This window comes from Sparus aurata, chromosome 24, assembly GCF_900880675.1.
Source record: "Sparus aurata chromosome 24, fSpaAur1.1, whole genome shotgun sequence".
Taxonomy (NCBI): domain Eukaryota; kingdom Metazoa; phylum Chordata; class Actinopteri; order Spariformes; family Sparidae; genus Sparus; species Sparus aurata.
The window spans coordinates 3780993-3802669 of NC_044210.1; the positions used below are offsets into that span (position 1 = coordinate 3780993).

At 40.6% G+C, this 21677-nt stretch overlaps 1 protein-coding gene across 2 annotated transcripts; it reads left to right on the forward strand.

The window, feature by feature from the left end:
- The first annotated feature begins 529 nt into the window (after nucleotides 1–529).
- plcd4a (phospholipase C, delta 4a) lies at nucleotides 530–20924 on the forward strand. Of its 2 annotated transcripts, none has more exons than XM_030409455.1 (17): nucleotides 530–1088; nucleotides 4927–4988; nucleotides 5140–5190; nucleotides 5653–5811; nucleotides 6036–6264; nucleotides 6870–6999; nucleotides 7107–7338; nucleotides 7486–7687; nucleotides 8725–8869; nucleotides 10349–10501; nucleotides 10921–11088; nucleotides 17221–17377; nucleotides 17684–17800; nucleotides 18388–18566; nucleotides 18651–18783; nucleotides 18954–19103; nucleotides 19758–20924. In XM_030409455.1, exons 3-17 carry the CDS (start codon nucleotides 5166–5168, stop codon nucleotides 19847–19849), a joined length of 2271 nt encoding a protein of 756 aa, XP_030265315.1. In that variant the 5' UTR covers nucleotides 530–1088; nucleotides 4927–4988; nucleotides 5140–5165; the 3' UTR covers nucleotides 19850–20924. The 2 variants fall into 2 exon arrangements, with proteins under 2 accessions (XP_030265315.1, XP_030265314.1); XM_030409454.1 differs by lacking the exon at nucleotides 530–1088 and adding an exon at nucleotides 2837–2930.
- Nucleotides 20925–21677: the final 753 nt, after the last annotated feature.

The window sequence follows — 21677 nt, forward strand, 5'->3', positions numbered from 1 at the left end:
TTATGACATTTGATATCCAAAAGGTCAGAGGTTAAATGCACCATGACATAATATTCTGCAAAAAATGTCTGCCCATTATAAACACCACAGCAACTTCAATGGAGCGCAGAGGCATACAACTACTACACACACCACCATCTGAAATAATTATTGAGGAAGAAAATCCACATTTTGAGTGACGTCTGGGAAGAGCCCTTTTATCTCCAGGTGTAAATGGTGATTCCTGTCTGTTTCCTAAACCCTGCAGATACACATCCATGTAACGCAAACTAGTTCATCTAAGGATGTTTAGACCCGGTTTGATCTCTATGTTAAATGTGTGCCCTCCAAAATGCGGTTTGTCCAAGTAGTGTTGCTGTCCAAGATGTGCACTCAGATCAGATCATGAAGGCAACAGAAGACCGTTCTCAGAGGTAACCTGAGTCGGCCCTGTGACGCCCGCCACAAGTCTGCATCAGCTCAGTGTTTTTGCAACCACAGCTGTGCTGGGGGGTGTGGCTGAGGGCGGCGACTGTTGTGACATCACAACCTTGGCACAGTTCCTGAATATGGACTGTGCATTTCCCTGTGAGTTCAGTTCAACTCAATTTATGATACTGACACGCAGATGATATCCAATTAAAAGGAAAATCCTACAAGCGTCTGAGGATCCTCCAGATGAGCCTCGGTGCTCCGGGTCTACTTCCATAACATATTCCCACATTTGTGATTGTGGTGCAAAAGAGTGCTGGCATTATGTTTATTCAAAAGTTTTTTTAAAGTAGTGCATCAACCATTGAACAATCCAACCACTGTGATGTCTGCTGTCAATGACTTCAGGTCATCTGTTGAAGAAGCTGCTGCTGGGTACTGTAGTTTGCTTCCTTGCTCAGAGGAGGTCATTGTGAGGGAGCCCCTCCATTTTAGCCTTGGCTCAATCTGTGTAATTTGAGCTAGGAAGCTGATCTGAAGCTGTGGATTATTAATGACTGTGAACCTGAGCTGGGAACACACAGGAAGACCGCAGAGAGAATATTAATATTCAGAACATACAAACTTACGTGTGTGAGCTCTCGGATGGATAAGCGATGTCGGTAATGAGTCCACAGGTAAGCTGGGAGCAGTTTGTTGATTTGGTGGTGAATCTGTCCTCGATGTGCCGTGCTCGTGGCCCGCAGCTAAACTGGCCCGATCAAAGTTTGATGAGCGGGGCTTAGTAACACTAGACGGGGCAGAAACCACACTGTGGTGGAGCTCTGCTGGTCCTCCACCTGGCAGGATGGGATAAAGGTGGTCCAGGGCCAATCCTGGGGGGAAACAGGCTGATTGTAATCCTCTGCCAATGAGTGTCTTGTATAACAGCGGACAGACTGCTGTGGACAACCCCAATGTAATGTGGTGGACATGACAGCCAGAATGACTCTCTGTCTTGGATGCTGTCAGTCCGTTTATCTGAGTTTAGATAATACTTTAATAAATGGGTTTCTCTGAGTTTGAAAAACTAAAGTGATAATGATTATAACATGATGTTATGATAAAGCATTTTAAATAAATGTATGAATTTACTGATAATTTGTCTACTACCAAAAAATATTAGATTAACTTTGATGTCATTGTGGACATGTGCAATTCCTTCAAAACAGGACCATTGCTGATGAACATGCCACAATTCACTTTTAGTTATCTGGAGTTCTATAGCTTAACATAACTATAACCTTTAAGAACCTTTAAGATATTTTGCATACTCATCACCTCACTTTTTTACTTCCATCAAAGAGACATAAAATCAATGTCCACAACTTCTACTTTAACTAAATTATGTTGGTTTTATTGCACAGACTTTGGCAAGGGCGAAGCATACAGCTCAATACTTATCTCATTTACTATCAATCATTATCAAAAATCCTTAATGTTAAACATCAAAATACAGTAATAACAAATTAATGTAAAAGAGCCTAGGCATGGTTAAAAATACTTCAATGCAGGTGAGATGGAGAGGGTCAGGTCTTTCCCCAAAGTCCTAACTTCATGCCAGCAGAGTGAACAAAAGTACTCCAATATCCAAATTGTAATCCACACAGCATGTTGGTAAAAATGGTTAATCCGTTGCACTTCTATTTGGCTTGGTTCATGTCCTTATTAGGACATTCTTCCGCTGTCACCCCGTTCAATGGCTATTAATCCGTTGCTGTTGGCTAATGATTTTGTGACAATCTGACAGTCACTTCCTCTTGTCAACCGAACGGCACTGCAACACTTCCTCTCGGCCTCAGCTCATCCCAGCTTCTCTACTGATTTAACATTTCCTTCATCACACTTTTAAACTTTAATACATCCCTTAAATCACGGCTAAACATCACACATTCTTTTACTGTAATTAAGGCAAAGTTATTACTTATATTTCTGTTGTAATCATGACAGAATCATCACCCTCTGACAGAGACTGAGGTGCGTCACTGACGTCCTCACTTCAGTCTCAAGTCTTTAACCCAAACTTTATCAAGGGATCCAACAGAGCTTTGACATTGATCAGGCATGTGACTGTATGGAATGTCTACGTACTGTCTGCAAAACACACTTAACTGTCTTCCTCCTGTAATAAACAGCCACTGTTATCATCGCCATTGTGGTGAGATGGTTTGTAACCTGCGCTGCACTCCTTATCCTAATCAATGTAATGAAGACACGACTCTCCGAGGAGTTAAAATGCTAAAGAGGGCCAAACAGGTGATCAGGCAACAGGTACAAAGGATCCAGAGAGAGAGGAGGGGAGGAGGGGAGGAGAGGGGAGGAGAGGGGAGGAGCAGGTGAGCCTCACAATGAGTTGACTCTGGCTTTAGTTGTTGTTGGCTTTCATCGCTGCTGCGGCGTGGCATGCAGGGGGACAGCAGCAGCTCCTGGACCATATGATCTTTTCCACCGAGCGGGACTCAGGGATGATCCTCCAACAGGTCAGACTCACTGTCGCTTTCTCTTTCTTTGGCTTATTTTACTTATAAAGGTTTATACAGGAGGTTCATGCTGCACACCAGGAGAACACAGAGGACACTTTCTGCACCTGCTGTAATAGTCTTATGTCTTAATAGACTTTTAATATCTGTGTTTGTTTGACAATAGTAAAAATAGGAAATCTTTATTATTATTATTATTATTATCTTCACCTGGTGAGATACATGAAGATCTTGTCAGATAACAAACACACAGACATTTACAACCCAACACACTGTCTTCATTGTTGGCTGGTTTTCTGTCTATGTCGATGTACCACATGTAACACAGCAGCTCAACTGCTGTCCCTGTAGACCTGGATGAATGTTTCAATTCAAAACCCCATTGACTTTCTGATCCACTTTATGTTGTGCTTTTTGTGTCCGTTATCTGCTGTTCATTCAATTTAGAAACAATTTATCATAGTCCACTGAATGTATTTGGTGTGTTTTATTAGAGATGATGTGCTGTACCTTCTTAGCCAATCTTAATAGCATTGCAGGTTGAGTAAGGGTGGTTTTGCTAAAACAACATTGCATAAAACTGAATTATGGGTAACTATTTATAATAACCAGTAATAAATGGTTAATTTACAGTTCATTAAACTTATTTGACTAATAACAAACAAACAACATGCTTTATAATCCATTTATGAAGATATTGTAAAGGTTCAGAACCATCAGTTGTAACGTTATATTAAACAACACCTTAATAAGGGTTTATGATTAATTTAATAATTTGTTAACAGTCAAATAACTTTTGACTAAAGTTTTATTAGCGATAAATGTACATTTGTTATTGATGGCTATTATAAAGTTTTACCGGATTGTGACAATGAGACAAATGACAGGTGTTTGGAGCCTGAGTTGGATGAGTTAGCTGAGGTCATGAGTGAAAGGAATGCTGAGACCAGAACAGGGATTTGGGGAGCTTAAGTGGCTTAGTGGGCTCAACACAGAGACAGAACAAAAAGTGCAGGACAGAACAAAATGCAGTGACAACATAACAGGGCAGCAAAAGAGCATCCAGATGAGCTTAGTGGGCTGCTGGTGACACCGTGCTGCACAGCATGGGGCTGAAGGCTGAATGATGAGGCTGCTGGTGGGACTGTCTGTGGAGCAGGCATCTGATGCAGCCGCAGAGCATGTTATTATGTACAAGAGCTCCAAACTGATACTACTGAGCTCCTTTATTACCGCCTAAGCGCTCATTCCTAAATGGTTCTGTAGAACAGCGTGAAGATAAGAGATGTACAGTATGTAAATCTACACAGAACTATCTTTGTCAGAGTATCGTGTCAACATTTGCTATAATGACCCTTTATATATAAAGTGCCATATAATGCAGCAAAAAGTCTTCTTAGGGCTTACAACATTTTCTGTAGGATCATTCCATGCCAACTTGAATTTTCATAGTTTATGTCATGAAAAAAACAACATGTAAATTGACAGGCCCTTGTAAAATCCTATTTTGTTGTGAGTTTTTTAGCTAAATGTCATAATTTTGGTGATTCCTCGTATTCAGAGCCTTGCCAATTGCTTATTTTTCAGTGGGTTGAGTTAAAATTGGTCCTGAATGTTCAGAAAACGGATCATTTACAACATGGGTTCATTTAAATCACTGTCGGTGAATTGTAACAGTCGTGAAATGTATAATAGGAAGTCATTTTTTACTCAAATGAAGAATCTTTGTTTTTCAAAAATTCATGTTTCCACTAGTTTTTACTTTGTTCCAAACAAATTTTAATGTAACAATAATATTTACAATAGTCTATCACAGTCTCTCTCTCTCTCTCTCTCTCTCTCTCTCTATATATATATATATATATATATATATATATATATATATATATATCAATACTCAATACTCACTGAATTATGAACCACAATACTGTTACTACTGTGATTTGTTAGTATTGTTTATCATAGATAACATTGGGGTGTTTTTGAATCATTTTAGGCGGACCTTGAGCTGCTTTTGGGCTGGAAAACATCAAACCAATCTTCAATCGATCATTACTGGTTAGCTCATACAAATAAATCATTTATTATACTTGTGAAATGACCATAATGTCTAAATGTTTTTGTTTTTTTCTATAAACTTACATTAATAACTCAAAAGCACAATAACTGTTCTTTAAGAATTGAATTCCATCCCTGTTCTTTCATCTAGATGGCAAAAGTGTGAGACAACAACAAATGGCTTCCACAGGGAGCAGCCTCCGTAAGTCTGTTTATATTTGTTTATACAGTACATACCGTGCTGGGATTATGGCTCACTTCGTAATATATATATGTATATGCATTCTCCTTCTCTAGTAGCTCACAGGTTGAAAACTGTCTCTTTGTTGATGTACATTTGTGTTAGAGTCAACACCATTTGATTGGTACTGGCCAGTTTGTTAAGACTTAATAAGGTGCAGTAAGAGTTCAAGAGGAAGATCCTGTTGTTTGTTGAATTTCACCAAATCAAATACTCATGCTTTGGGACACCAAGCTAAGGCATCAGTATTTGGTGACTTGGGAACAATTTTTAACCAGAAGTGCTCAAATCGGACAAAATGTAATGGAAAAAAACAAGTTAAATTTTTGTTTTCATGTTTGAAGTGGCCTTATTAATACTACATTGAGAATTAGACAGGAAATGGAAACTCCATTAACAAAAACTCTGCCCTCCTGATTTCAGGCATCCAGGGGGATGACAACCTCCAGTCCATGCTTGTTGGGACAGTAATGAGGAAAATCAAGTCTCGCACCTGGAAGAAACAGCGCTACTTCAAACTGCAAGACGACTGCATGACCATCTGGTACAAGTCCAAGAAGGCTGGCAACACCCACTCCACATGTAAGAACACAGGATCCACTGATGTGATAGGCCCCTGTGAAGCTGAATATCACAGCCTTCCTGGAAGCAGTGTCTTTGTGATTTATCTATTCTATTTTTCTTGATTTTCAGTGTATAGTAGACCACCTAGATTTTCTTTAATCACTGACCATCACTAATTGTTTTCAATGTGATTTAACTTGCATTTACTTACTTTTCCATCCTGTGTTGGTCTCTGTGTCCAGTTTCAGTGGGTGATGTGGAGGCCATAAGAGAGGGCCACCAGTCCGAGGTGCTGCTCAGCATCGCTGATGAGTTCCCAGCTGACCGATGCTTCACACTGGTCTTCCGTGGTCGCAGGGGCAACCTGGACCTGGTTGCCGAGTCAGCTGAGGAAGCACAGTCCTGGATCAGAGGCATGAAAAAGCTGATCGAGAATCTGGAGAACATGGGGGAGCGAGAGAAACTAGATCAGTATCTTTCACTCAGTGTTTTCAATCATATGCCATCAAACTCTACATAAGGCTTTTCCACTGATAGTTTTCCTTCTCTTTGTTTGGGGTCATGATCATTAGCAAAATGATACACACCACAAAGAGACTAAAGCCAATGCTACTTTGTTTAGACAATGGCGTAATTACAATCACAGACTATATCCCCAGGGCAGCATGAATGTCTAGGAATGTCTATATTGGAAAATATTGCATCTCATTGTTGCCCTTCTGTAGACTACAAGAACTACAAGAAGATTAAGAGCTCTGGAGATCATGAATATTCACAGTGGATTTCATAGAAATCATGGCACATTTGGTGAAAACCATCCAGTTTTCAATATCTTGTGCCAAAATTTACAGTCTGGCCGAAGGGTTCAATTCGATTGTCCAAAATGAATTCCATGAAAATCCATCTGATAGTTCTGGAGGTACCTTATTGTGGACAGATGTGTTGATTAAGGGTTAATCTTGACTTTTCTATGACACTATCTGAGCAATCACCTTGTCAATCTTCATCTTCATCAAACACAGTCAGGTGATTCATCCCATACTAAAAGTGACACTCTCCTTAAGTGGCGTACCCAGATGGATTGGTGACTGGTTCAAGAAGGCCGATAAGAACAATGATGGCAGGATGAACTTCAAAGAAGTGCAGGATTTACTGAAGATGATGAATGTGGACATGAACGAGCACCACGCTCATCGTCTCTTCACAGTGAGAGCTTTTTAGTCCTTGAGCGAAGCTTATGTTTGCTGTAAGACCTCTTGGGTTTTGATGCATCCCAACATAGTGCTTCAGCATGTTCCTTTCTCCCCTCTCAGATGGCTGATAAGTCCCAGTCAGGTACACTGGAGGACGACGAGTTTGTGCTCTTCTACAAAATGTTGACCCAGCGGGAGGATGTACTGAGGGTTTTCCAGGAGTACTCAGTTGATGGCCAGAAGTTATCCCAGAGCGACTTGGAGGACTTCCTGAGGGAGGAGCAGCTGGAAGGGGGTGACATCGAGCAGCACACCAAGCAACTTATTGAATGCTATGAGCCCTCTGAAACAGGTAATGGACAGTGAAGAATATACTGTATCTTTGGGTTTGCCTGACCATAAGAAAATTAAGATTATGAGGGGAAACCTACCAAGTGTCCCTTGGTTGGATTACAGCACTATCTGAGAATGTTCTGACATTGTCCCGCCATCTTTCCAGCCAAGCTGCTGAATGCCATGACATTTGACGGTTTCCTGATGTACCTTGGCTCAACTGAGGGCTCCATCTTCAACCCACAGCGGCGGGGTGTCTTTCAGGACATGAGCCAGCCTCTGTGCCATTACTTCATCTCCTCCTCCCACAACACCTACCTGATGGAGGACCAGCTCAGAGGACAGAGCAGTATAGAGGGATACATCAGGTAATGCAGTTGGGTTGGTTTTCCAAGCTTATTCTGGTTTACTAATGTGGCCCTGCAGGATATTTCTGTTTGATGTCCAAGTGACCTAGCAAGGAGCCCAAAATCGCTTGGTGCTACCCCAGCATCTTGTCCTCTAAGAGCCATTACTAATGTACATGATGCATACAATTCTGGAGCAACAACACTTTGCAGAGGTAATGATATCTTTGGGGTCAATAGTCCTTTTTCCTCTGACATCAAGCTCAGGATGGGTCGCTGAATTCTAATCTTTGTTGGGTTATCAAATATGTTGTTTTACGTTGAAACATGGTCTGATGTCCCTCCAGATTTTCCCTAGCCATTATCTTTTGAGTTGCAGGAAGTGCTGAAATCATAAAACAAAGAATAGAGCTTACATCCGGCACAATCCATCCAGGGCCACCACTTTAACTATCACCTCATTATCATTTCTCTTGTCTTCAAATTAATTTAGAGGATGATTCTATCCATATTTGAAAATCATTTTACGTATTTAAGGCTTTCCTTTAGTGGAAGTCCTGTACCTAATGTGTCTCCCATGCTCCATTGAGCCTGACAGGGGTAATGAGATTAATTGAGACGTTGCTCTGAAATAATCCTCCACCATTCATCAGTTTTACAAAATGCATTAATAAAATTAAGTGGGTTTCCTGTAGTCCAATTCTGTTTATGTGACTGGGTCTATTTAATGAAAATCCTGAATGCAAAAGTTTGATTATGAAATTGATAAATATATATATATATATATATATATATATATATATATATATATATATATATATATATATATATATGTATGTATGATGTATATGTATATATATATACTCATCAGGAGCAATTTGGGGTTCAGTATCTTGCTCAAGGACACTTCGACATGCAACTAGGGGAGCCGGGATATGAACTGGTGAACCGCTCTACCCACTGAGCTACAGCCACCCATATATATATAACCCACCTGTGACCCTAAATCAAAATAATTAACAAATTAATGAAATATTGAATTTGTCTTTGCTGCTCAGGGCTCTGAGTCGCGGCTGCCGATGTGTGGAAGTGGACTGCTGGGATGGTGCCAACGGAGAGCCCATCGTCTACCATGGACACACTTTCACCTCCAAGATACTTTTCAAAGATGTGGTCAACACAGTGGGCAACTATGCCTTCAAGGTAGCATTGCCTGTCAGGTTGTTTCACTTTGCTGATTACTGACAGTGTAGAAGTGTTCTTTCTTAAGTATGGTTGCTTTCTGATGTACCTGTCCTTTAAGTTGATTAAGGCCCAATCCCAATTCATCTCTTGTCCCTACCTCTTAGCCCTACTCCTTCCGTTAGCGCATTCACATCTAGGAATAGTTCCTGATTCTTGTTAGGTAAAAGAGTAAAGTGTTAGGGCGACATGGCCCTCCAAATAGAGGTTTTTCCAGAGGCACCCTTCATACTGAGGTTTATGAGAACTCTGTAGTTTCAATAGCCCTTTTCCTTATAAAGCATAAAACAATCACTGCTAGTTTGAGGTGTCAGTCTCAGTAGCTAACTAGCTAGGCAGCTAATGTTGCTAGCTAATGTTTGTTGCTGATTTGTGCATGACAGTCTTTCACTGTTGCATTGCCCTTTTTGATGTCATATGACTTCCAAAATGTAACCAAAGTCCAGCAGTGAAGTTGTTACTCATTTTACCGCTCCTCTGATATCAGCACAGACTGGCAGGTTAGGAGGAGGGGTTTTTAATTTTTGCATATAAAGCACTGCTACTGGCAATAAGTTTGACTGATACATGAAGTTGTGACTGAATTATGTATAAATTCTCCATTAGATCGATGGTAATGGGCATTGTGACAATACCAGCGTTGCTACGGTAACACAAGACAAATTATCAAAGCTGAAGACAGCATGTTGGAATGTCTGTTTACAGAAACACCATTGACAACTGATGATGTACGAGGGTCTTGCAGGGGCATCTACCTTCATAGGCAAATTTTAACCACTGCTATTTTTTCTCTGTTATGAGGGGCAAAGAGGCACTTGAAAATAAGCAGTAGGGGTAAAAATTGGCAATCGGATTGAGTCTAAGAGATTGGAGCAGAGACAGTTGTATTTGAAACAACACTCTTGACTTTTTATGTTGCACAGGTCACACATTGACAGCCATATAGGAAAGATGATCACACTGGTCTGAATGTGTCTTTTCAAGCAGATCGAGTATGTTTTGTAATCCCTTCGTGCTGGCATTGCAATTGTTTTTTGCTTCCATTGTCTTGTATAACTGTATCAACAAATCGCTCAGCATCTCATTGTAAATTCATGAGAGGGAGCACAACTGCGCAATGATATCCAAGACATCATCTGAAAGCCCTATAAAGTGAACTAGCCAGGCAGCTGCCACATAATGCCAGGCCCATGCCAAAGTGAACAGCTGCCAGGTTCACGAGCATGTCAGAACCTGCTGTGCATGAGCATCCGTCCGCAATTGAATATTGTGGCCTCATGACCCCTTGTCCATCCATCTGCTGGACTTTCAGTCAGCCAAGCACAACCCACAGGTATATGGCAGCAGGGGTATTAGTTTTCAGCTATGATAATGCTCTCAAGTGTTAAATTACAAACTCACTCCTTCCCTCCCTCCCTCCTCCTCCTCCTCCCCATTCAGGTCTCAGAATACCCAGTCATTCTGTCCATCGAGAACCACTGCAGTGTTGAGCAACAGAGAGTCATGGCCCAACACCTCAACCACATCCTTGGAAATAAGCTGCTGAAAAGCACACTGGACGGCAAGGCCCCCATAGGGCTGCCATCTCCTGAGGTGAGCAGGGCAGACTGTTGTCCTGACTTTACCTCACTCATGTGGTTCTCACTGGCTGATAGCTTTAGTAGTTTAGTAGGACATACATCTACATAAATCTAACAGGCAATATGGAGGGGCATCACTTCACAATACACTGTACGTTCACAAACCAGCATTGTCCTGATGTGCATCATTTTGTGCTAATATTTCAGGAAAAGCCTGACTAAGAAAACGTGTTCACATTAACATTTCAGGCTCTTCTGTCTGTATGACAATGCTCAGTGAAATGGCCAGTGTGTGTTGCAGTTCAGGATTTAACATTTTTCCCCTCTTACGATCTTGGAAAATAACAGAATACAGGAAGTTTTCCACACTTATCAAAATGGCCGATTTAAGTATTTTAACTACTCCCACTCTTTGTTTGACGTCCCTGTCAGGACCTTAAGGGGAAGATCCTGCTGAAGGCGAAGAAGATTGGCGGTCTGGAGGAAAGTTTTAACGGGATGGTGGAAGACTCTATGACCGGTGAGGTCAGCGATGAAGATGAGGCAGCTGAAATCGACGAAGATAACCTCCATCGTGAGAGTGTCCGTCGCAGGATTAAGGTAGGTCAGGTTGTTTAATCTTTGACCTCACTCTCAGACACCTTATTTTACACAGTCTGATGAACCGGCTTGATATAGAGTCAGGATCCTCTATTTCAGTCATTTCTGGACTGATGATACAACACTGAGGTAAATCAGGAAATGGATTTCAATGTATGAATGGAACACTCAAGCTTTAAGCAATTAAGCAATTAAGCCGACTAATACAAAAATAGGCACACCTGGTGATTAAATGGATGTTGGTATTACAGCTGGTAATCAGTGTAACTGCTTTTCTGTGCAGTCCAGATTATTTACTGAACGCTTTAGACTCCCAAATCTATGGGATGGACTGCTAGTGCCTGCTGGTGGCCTCAAGTTTGTAGAAACCTATCGATCTAAAGCGAATCTGGCAGAAACATATTCAAATACTTTCAGCATGCTTTGAGTATTATCAGTAATATGAAGTCTAACATATGGAAAACTGCTCTAATGGCTCTATGTTTCCTTGTTTCTGTGCTGTCTGAACATTTCCTGGTGCAAGGCAATAATCTTGTATATTGTACATTTAATATACAGAGGCAAAATCAGACTGGTATCTTTTTCAGAGATCTTTTACTGATTTGTTTGTGAGGAGGATTCACTGCGGACAGATTTGAGAAGCTGAACTTTGTAACAAACTGTTGTTTATTGTTGAATCACCAAAGTCAAGCTGTCATTGTAAAATGCCCCTGTCTTTTTGAAGATTTACAAATGTAAAAACCAGTTGTCAGGACAAACAATCAATTATCTGTTAATCTTTACTAATCCAGATACAGTGGTTTAACAAAGTAAAAAAGTAAAAAATTGAAGATTGAAATTTAATGGAATCATGACCTTAGAGTCAAAAGTCAGACAGCTGTTGACTGAAAGATTGCTTGGCATGAGTACAGATGGCTACAGAAATCTAACCTGCCGTCTTCTTATTTCACTGATAATTTTCGATGGTAATAGAACGATGCTGTATGTAATTTATGTCTATTAACAGAGTTTAAAATGTCCAAATTTCCAGTTTTTCTAGATAGTTAAAGTTGTAGTGGAGTTTTTGCACTTCCACCGTCTTTACCCAGTGAAAGGAATGTGGAGGGTGGCTGTTTCCATACAGTCATCCGATATATAAAAGCTATGACATTATTTGCATGTTGTGTTGATCAGGATATATTATGATGACTCTATTGCGAACATTTGCACTTCATTTTAAAGTAAATGTCTTTTGTGATGTCCATGTTAAAAACAACCACAGTATGACTTAAGCCTGTGCAATTGAGCTGACTGTTGTTCAGGTTTTCACAGATCTATCTCATATAATGCCACATTCAGGATCTTTAATTGTCACACCACAGACACAGACATCTGCTATTACCTTTATTTTGTTGTAAAAAACAGTTAGCATTTTAAGATGCAACAAATGACTATAAAACAAAGTATTGTCATATTTCTGTCTTGGGTGTGATGCTGTCACACTTTGATTGAGTGTTTTGGAGTAGGCTACTCAGAGACACTCTGGTCAAATCTGGTTACCTTTTTATTCAGTGGAGAAGAATTGCATAGACTTCTGTCATCCCTCATGAAAAATAGAGAGTACTGAAGGGCAGGGAGCAGACACTGGGTGTTAGATAAGGTGATCTGTTTACACTGTGATAGCAGAGACAGACAGAAACAGGCTGAGACAGGGAGGAAAGAGAGAATGAGGCTTCAACATGTGCTGACACTCGTGACACCGGTTCCTGTTCCTCAGACATCCACACCTGAAATTAACTAAAGTTTTTTCAATCTGAGAAATGCAGGTCTCTGATAAATAATATTTATATTGAGGGATTTCAACTGTCACTGAACTAAATGAAAAACATCTTCTACCACCGCGGATTTCGGATATACAAGTAGACAAGTCAGAAACGGAAAAGAGGATCTCATGGCTGATGCTCTCTCATTCTGTCTAGGCCATGCCATGCCAGCAGGACGTAGGCTGAGTTCTGCAAGGTGAGGGTTGTACAGTCTCCTCTAAAATAGGATACTTGATACCCTGAGTAGCACTAATTGCAGTCAGTAACTGACTCTGTATGTAAATACTGAAGTGTAAAGTCTTTAAGTAGGGCTGGAATTTAACATCAAGAGTAGTCTTTTTGGATGATAAGATAATCAATTAAAATGATGCCACTCAGGATAGTGACATAAGTTGTCATCACAACATATTCTAATTTTAATGTGCAAAATATTTGAGTTATATCTAATGTCCTTCTGAGGCAGAAACTTCTGTAATGCCAGGTTACGTCACTGCAAATAAAATTTGCACCTAACGGCTGATTTTATTTCAGCTACATTAATGTAATTTGACAGAGATATTTAAACTCAAGGTCCACTTGCAAGCCTTTGCAAGCTCTACGGTTTCTTGCTGTCTTCATCAGTTTGCTTAGTTGCTGCTGCATTAAGACTGACTCAAGCCTTGCATGTAAAATGCCAGCCAGCCTGTGAAGGGGCTCTGGCAGTCGAAAAGCTGTAGTGTTGAACCAGGCTCAACTTTTGCTGCATCGCATCCTACAAAGGATCTGTATTAGACTATTGTATGTAACACGAATGCTGTATTTCTACTGTATACCTTGTGATCATCATGATGAAAGATAAACTCTGTCTATGAGTATTATAAACTATTGTGCCAGTCTTTTGGTATTACATTTTTGGTCACACAGTTGACAAGTAAGACTTTCTTTGAGGTTAATTTTCAACACTTTACATGTGAACCGTTGTGCAAAATAAATAGAAATCGATAATTATGTCCTGCCTGTTAGAGCCTTATGACGGGTCTCACAGGGTAAACCTATTTCTACTGTCTTATAAAGAACATATTGTTTCTAGTTTTTGCCAAAGTTGACTGAAAATATGGCTAGATGGCTGGCTTGATGTATGTGGATCCCTATCAACGCCCCCAAAACCAGACTTTGTCCTTATGTGTTCATATCACTAAATCATAGAGAACATAATGTAACAATATACATACTACTTCTTTTTTTAACCCTGATTGCCAAGCATACTGTATGTTATACTGACGTTACAGGCTTTAGAGGATACCTTTGATCATGACTGTGCATCTGTGTCCAGTGCAGCAAACTAAGTGTGTAAAGGAGTCATTGGGCACTTAGAGTCATGTTTATTGATAAGCATTTGAGAAGCATGAAATGCCACACTGGGACTCCTGTCAACGCGGTCAGCAGAGGTGAGGCCAGCATCGAGTTTGGCAGTGATGTGAGCTCGACGGTGCCTCTGTTGATGGTTTAGGTGTCTGGAGAGATGGGTGTCTTGCTGTCTGGTAGATGGAGTGTCTAGAAGTGTGTGTGTATAGGGGTGACGCTCTGAAGCCCGGGTAGACCAGCCAGATCAGCTTTCATGTGGAAGCAGGCAGGCGTGTATGCAAGTGCCCGGCAGGTTTCACTGCCGTCGTGGTGTTTGGGCCCACCACACCTCTGGTTTCTACAGTCATGGAAGCTACCTTGGCAGCACACCTGCTCCTGCTTGGCACTGTAGTCGAGGATCACTTACACAATTCAAAAGGGGGTTGTCTCAAGGTTTCAATATGCCAGGTGCTTTCACCCATGGCAGGATTCCTTTGCATCACAAGGGTTTACCCTATCAAGTGGTAGTGAATGAAATAATAGTCAGCTCACAGTCAGTTCATGGGTCAACCTCATTAGGCCTCATGTGACTTCAATGTGTTAATGGCCGAAAATGCTTTAAATACGTCTTTGATTATCCGGTTTGGCCATCTTCCTACCCATCAGAAGAAGTGATATGCCAGTTGGATGAGTGATGAAACATCTTCAAGTCTAAAGCAGAATAATTCAGTCACCTTTGGCTTAGTACTCCTTGAAATCCAAGGACCTGGGATCCCCACCCCAGGCCTTTGAATTTTTATACACATCTCCATGTTGTTCAGCCATTCAAGTAGGTCTAACATGTCTAATAACCGCCTCCCCCATTGGAAAATCAACAATTTAGAGCTTTGTAGAAGGATTAGGAGTCAATTTCCTAGAAAGTGCTAGAAAGGTAGCGAGACAAAAATGGCCAAATAAATGACCCAAATGCTTTAATGGCACTTACTCTATCCCCCGTCCCCTGACAAATCCTTTCTAGTCCTTGCAAACATTTGACAGATCTATTCAGACCTCGCTAATCCACAGTTTCTGGCCCTCGCCAGTCATCTGAACCTGCTCATCCAGCAACTCAGTAGCTCCACGGTATATGCACCAGTCACCACAACATTAAAAGGACTAACAGGTAACAGTCCTCCCAGAAGGACAGTGCGCCCTGTCACACAACAGAAAAACTGCTCTGGATTGCCCTGAGAAATGTGACAAAGAGCTCAAGGCATCAACTTGGTCTCTGGATTTCCCAGATCCCAATTGGACTGAGCATCTGTGGAACAAGTCCAATCCATGGAGGACCCATTGTGGATCAGACTACTTACCTGTAGATGCAAGGACACAGTACCTGTGTTCTTTGGTTTCTGACATCAGGGAATTGGCTTCCATGGATTGGATTTGTTCCAGCACATTCCCTGGATTCTTGATCAGATTGCATATATGAAATTAGGGGGCCTGCCTTGAGCTCTTTGACAGATACCACGTGTATGATAGAGCATTGTCTTGCTCCGTTGGCCACTGCCATCACGGAGTGCTGTTGCCGTGAGGAGGTGTACTTGGTGGTGTGTGTCAAAGTAGCGCACTTGAATGCCAGGAACCAAGGCTTCCCATGAGAACATTGCATTGTAGCAACATATTCAAATAGGTTGCCCTGTGGCTCAGGCCTTAGAGCAGTCGTCCATCAATCAGAGGGTTGGTGGTTGGATTTCTAGCCCCTGCAGTTTACAGGTTGAAGTAAGAAATACAAAAAGAACAACAGTCTCCCATGTTACAGTCAAAATGTGTTCACTTTTGTCCACTCCAACCTCCCACCAAAGCAGACTTTGTAGCATTATAACAGCATCGTCTGACCTCCTACTCTGCTCCTGTTATAATAGAGGGCTTCGTCAGTTGAATGTAAACATGTTTTGGTTTTGGGATACTGTTGTTCTACTTGGGAGGATGTCTCGGTTTGAGCAGTAATGCTAATTGGCTGTATACTGTACGCCAATATAGGGCTCATGTCAAATTGTATTTTTTGTTTATTGTTTTATTATAACAATGGGTATGTGCCTGTTCCTCATATGACATGTGCTTTTGACCACACCACACTTGTCTGGACCAATCAGCATCCTCTTGGCAGCTACGTGCCTGATTAAGGTGTGATGGCCACCACCATCTGTCTGTTTGAAAACAACAATGTCAGCTCTTAAAGATTTAAGCATAGATAATATAGAGAATATTTTTTTTCTTGACAGAGGAGTTAAGAACAGCAGTGAATCTTGTCAGGATGGAGAAGTTGTTATTGCTCTTATCTTGACTTGCTTCAGCGAGACTTTAGTTGGTGTCAGTGCTCACTTTGAGGTTAGGCTGTGAAAGACAGACAAATGGTTCTTCCAAAAACTGCTTGTTTTTTTTTTAAGTGACGGTTTCTAAGGGCGACTTCTCAGATGGCTCTGTGTAACAAGCATTCCAGTAGCACGTTACGTAAATATGTCAGTGAAACATCAGCAAATCGTGGTGGATTAGGCATACGTTACCATTAGCAGTGACATAGATAAATATAAAGTGGTGAGGTCTAGTTTGTGAAAGTGGAAAACATTTTAAAATGTATATACACTAAAACGAGAATGTAACCCAGTCAGCTTCCTTTTAATCTCTGTATTGCTTCTGTTTTTTGCAGTGTGAGGTAGTAAAGTTCCTTTAAATAAAACTGCCTGCCTGTCGCTACATTTAGGTCCTCTATGTGTTGGTGTACTAGCTGAACCTTGGCTGACTAGAGCTTTTAATATGTTTGCCCTGTTCTTTATTGTAACATTAACTATACAAAATAGCCTTCCTCTCTCTTCAATGACATGGCAATATTTAAATTTGCTTGCATTGTTCCCAAGCACAATGTACTGATTGCATTTGCGAGACGTAATTACCTTAAAACACACGTATATTAGTCTATGTATTTATCAGTCTTACCTTTTCATCCTTGATTTTCTTACCTCCACAGAGGTCAAAGCAGCGTCTCTCCAAGGAACTGTCGGACTATGTCGTTTACTGCAAAAGCGTCCACTTCAGTAGCTTCAAACACTCCCGCATTCACTCCAAGTTCTATGAGGTGGCCTCTTTCACAGAGTCCAAGGCCCGCAAACACCTGAGAGAGGCTGGTGAGTCCATCGTATCGTTCCTGTCTGCCTCAGACATTAGAGTTAATGGATTATGAAAGATTATGTCAATATATATTTGTATCATTTGACATCTTTTACATGAGGTTTTTGGTTCTATCACCAGCAGATATTTTGTTAAAGTTTGACTACTTTTAAATTTAAAGTGAAGCAGTTGATACTAATTAGGAGCAAATTTTCAGTAGGAAATAGACTTAATGTCACTGTGTTTATGATTGACACTCAGGGGCTTTGGATACGCCCTACGTGTCAACCTTAATTATATTTCTGATATTATCTCCATTTTAGGGCCCGAATTTGTGCACCATAACTCGCGGCAGCTGACCAGAGTTTATCCCAGTGGCTTCCGAACTGACTCCTCCAATTTCAATCCTCAGGAAATGTGGAATACTGGGTGCCAAATCGGTGATTGTAACTGAAAAACAGACTTGACTTTATCTCAAGCAGCCATTTATAACTCCTTTCTTTAATCATTTTCATTTCTGTGGCATGGTTTTCACTGTTAATGCTGCATTGGGCTACAATTTAAATAAATGCTGGTTGATAATGTAAGAATAGTGACAAAAAGTAGATAATTAAACTCAAAGCATCACAAAGCAACCAAACATTCAGACAGAAAATGTCATCCACCACTAGATGGTGGTGAGTCACATCCTGAGTAAAACTGAAAATGCCTTAAGTCATTTGTTTAAAAAGGTAATACTATGAAATTTGGTGAACATCTACTTCTTTCTCACTATTGGAATATTCTTTGGACCACAGTGTCTGCCAATTGAGTTTAATGTAGACCGAGTCTCGCTTGAGACGAGCAGGGAGGTCATGTTTTATAGGTTATTGGTACTGATGTTAAAATGTAAAGGGCAGCGAACAGCTTTAACACATTTTTTTTCTCATTCGCCTCTCAAAGTGCCTCACTTGGTATGTTGAGAATCTAAATTTATAAACAAGCAATAACAGTAAATCTTCTAAAATTTATTTTCTTTTCCATTCAGTTGCGTTGAACTTCCAGACTGCCGGGGAAGGGATGGATCTGAACGACGGACTGTTCAGTCAGAATGGCAACTGTGGCTACGTCCTGAAGCCCAGTTTCATGACAGAGGCCGAGAAAGGATTTGACCCTGAGACGCCCCAAAAACATGATCACTACCAGCCTGTTGTCCTCACTATACAGGTACACACCCCAAAGGAAGGAAGAAAACACGTATTCCTCATTCAATCATTTTTCTGTCTGGGACACTGTATGTTTGTGTTTAAGGTGATCAGTGGTCAGCAGCTGCCTAAAGTCAACATCAAAGAAGACTCTATAGTGGATCCTCTGGTCAGAGTGGAGATCCACGGGGTTCCTATGGACCAGGCCAAGCAGGAGACCAGATACATCGAGAACAATGGTACAAGAGAAGCTGCTCACCCTGTAGGAATAAATAAAGGAGGCAATGATGTATTGGCTGCAGGGACAGGATGTGTTTATGTTAATATGTCAGATTGGTCCTAGCCCCACACAGAATGAACATCTGTCTCTTAGCAGCAAGCGTGCCGACACCTTCTGTCCTCTCTGCAGGGTTCAACCCTGTGTGGTATGACACTCTGCGCTTCACCATCCACACTCCAGAGCTGGCCATGGTGCGCTTTGTAGTGGAGGACTATGACAAGACATCCAAAAATGACTTTGTGGGGCAGTTTACTCTCCCTCTCAGCTGCATGCAGCAAGGTAAGGCTGAAGACAAGGAGTTAAAGCGACAGCTCACCCCAAAATCAAATAAACATATTATACATATCATTTCCACTCACCTGGACTGCAGAGATATCAGCTGTAGAGATGTCTGACTAGATGGCACACAGGTCGTGCTGCTCTTATGTTCTTATGTTTTTACTTTCTGTGAGGTCAAATGCCCTTTAAAATGTAGGATGCCTATCATTAATTATTCATACATAACCTGAACACAGTGGGCAGAGTGACACTTATCGGGAAAGATTATGTTTTGCTTCATATACCTGTTTGGGCCCTACAAACACAGCTGGAAAATGTCCCAATTTCTCGTCATGAATATCTTCACTTTGTTGCTACAAAGATGAAGGGAAATTGTGAGTGCTGAAACACAGTCTTGAACTGCGGTCACTGGCTTGGCAGCCTTCTCACGTGTAACTCCACTACTTTTCCCCTCCACCTGTCGAAATGAAAGTCAGCTCATAACTTGTAATATGTGTTGTAGAAATGTCAGTATGGTGTGTGGAGCTTTACGCATTTGAACGCATCGCTGGTTTACAGAAATGCTGACGCAGAAGGCTGCGACGTCTGTGTGTTTGACTTTGTGCACTGTTCCTCAGTAGTCTGAGATAAATATTTTCTGTTTTGCATTCTCAGGTTATCGTCACATTCATTTATTGTCCAAAGATGGAACCAGTATTCCGCCTTCCTCCTTATTCGTACACATCAGGATCACGGAGTTGGAATAAACCATCTTCAGCTTCCTCATCCACTGTTGGAAAGAACATCCTCAGCATGTAGTTACTATCAAGTGATGACAGTAGCATCCTTTCTCATAGTTCCTAAGATAGCATTTAATATTATACTTATTTGATGTGAAAAATATTACGCCAAATGTTTAGTGGTTGTTAGGTGTATATTAGATATGCATGTTTTTTGTTTTGTTCACTGTGTGTGCAACTAGTTCCTGTGATTGACTTGAACCTTGCTGCTCATGTTTGGTGTACTGTGTCTGTAGCACAAAAACTGCTGATTATTGTGTTGTAGAGAAGAATGTGCCACCAATCATTAATCAGGATGTTTATTTTCTGTCAGTATTTCTTCGCGAACAGCACTTCATAGACACTGTCACTTTCGCTCCAGTCAACACGGAAAACTCCCTTCTCCTGTAGCCACATGGATAGAGCGATGCTTGGCAAAATGCAACGGGGGATGTTTGTACCAGCGAGAACTGAAGCACTACATTTGAAAATTCAAAAAGAGATCGAGTTGATTTTGAATTCTATCTTCTGAATCAGATGACACAGAACTGCTCAAATACTGGGGAGGTGTGCTTCAATATCCTACATTCACACTTTTGTTATCAATAACCACAACTTTCTTCTGTCCACTGAGCAGCTGCAGTGGAGCGACAGGAGGTCGAAGGTCAGGGCATTGTGACACCTCCTATTGTTCCCAGTTAGACATTCATCAGACATTTCACTTTTGGCTGTTTTTCTGCTCTTATTAACACGAGATTCTTCTGCACGTCACCCTTTTATAAAAGAAAAAGGTGACTGTGTTAAGCTCTCTTAATTAGCTTGAAAAACACGAGTACTCAAGAGTATATTGTGTCATCTGATGTTATTTTTGTGGTATGTAAATATTACCCATTTGTCTAAATGTGTTTTGATATGTCTATTTTTGTATTCATGCAAACATTAATATGTACTGTACAGTATGGCACAGTGTAGTGTTTAAATGACTAGTTGCTTGTTTTATATTGTAGAAAACCTCATATTCATTTGTCACATCTACCTGCAAATAAATATGATTTTCACTTAATGGTGTCACAGTCTTATCCTTCATTATCATTGAGGTGGACGCTCTTATTGGGGTTTAAACCTCAGACATGTTTGTTATTAATGATTTAAAATCTAAAATCTCTCCAGGCATTTGCCCTTTCTTGAACACAAGTGTACACACCTCTGAGGGATGAACAATATACTGTTATTCCTTATACTACCATACAGTGCAATCGTGGCCTTGGGTCTTGACAACATTTGCAGTCATGCATTAACTTACCCAAATATCTGACCACTGTACACAGAGAAACCTACTGTATGTGCTACCTGCTACTTGTTTGTATAATGCCAACCTCTCAAATGTAAAGTATATAAAGATATACTTTACATATATATATATATATATATAAAGATATATCTGTATCTCTTTATAGAAATGAAGAAACCTCTTGGACAAAAAGTGAAACATCTTCAAGAAACTGAAACAAGCCCACGATACAGCACTAGGCTACACCGAATCAATATTTGGTTGCAAGATAGTAAATACTATTGGAAATATACATTTGGAAAATGAACGATTCTTCCGTTAGCTAATGCATTATTTGATCACTGTACAACTTTCTGCAAGAGTATTTACATGAATATATGTTTAAAAAAAAAAAAAAAAAAAAAAAAAGGTGAAACTTAAATAGCACCCAAAGAATAAGCATAAATTAAATCTTCACACAAAAAGAAAGACTGTTTGGGGGAAATGTTTTATGACATGAACTTGGTGAGTTGGTGCCCACATAAA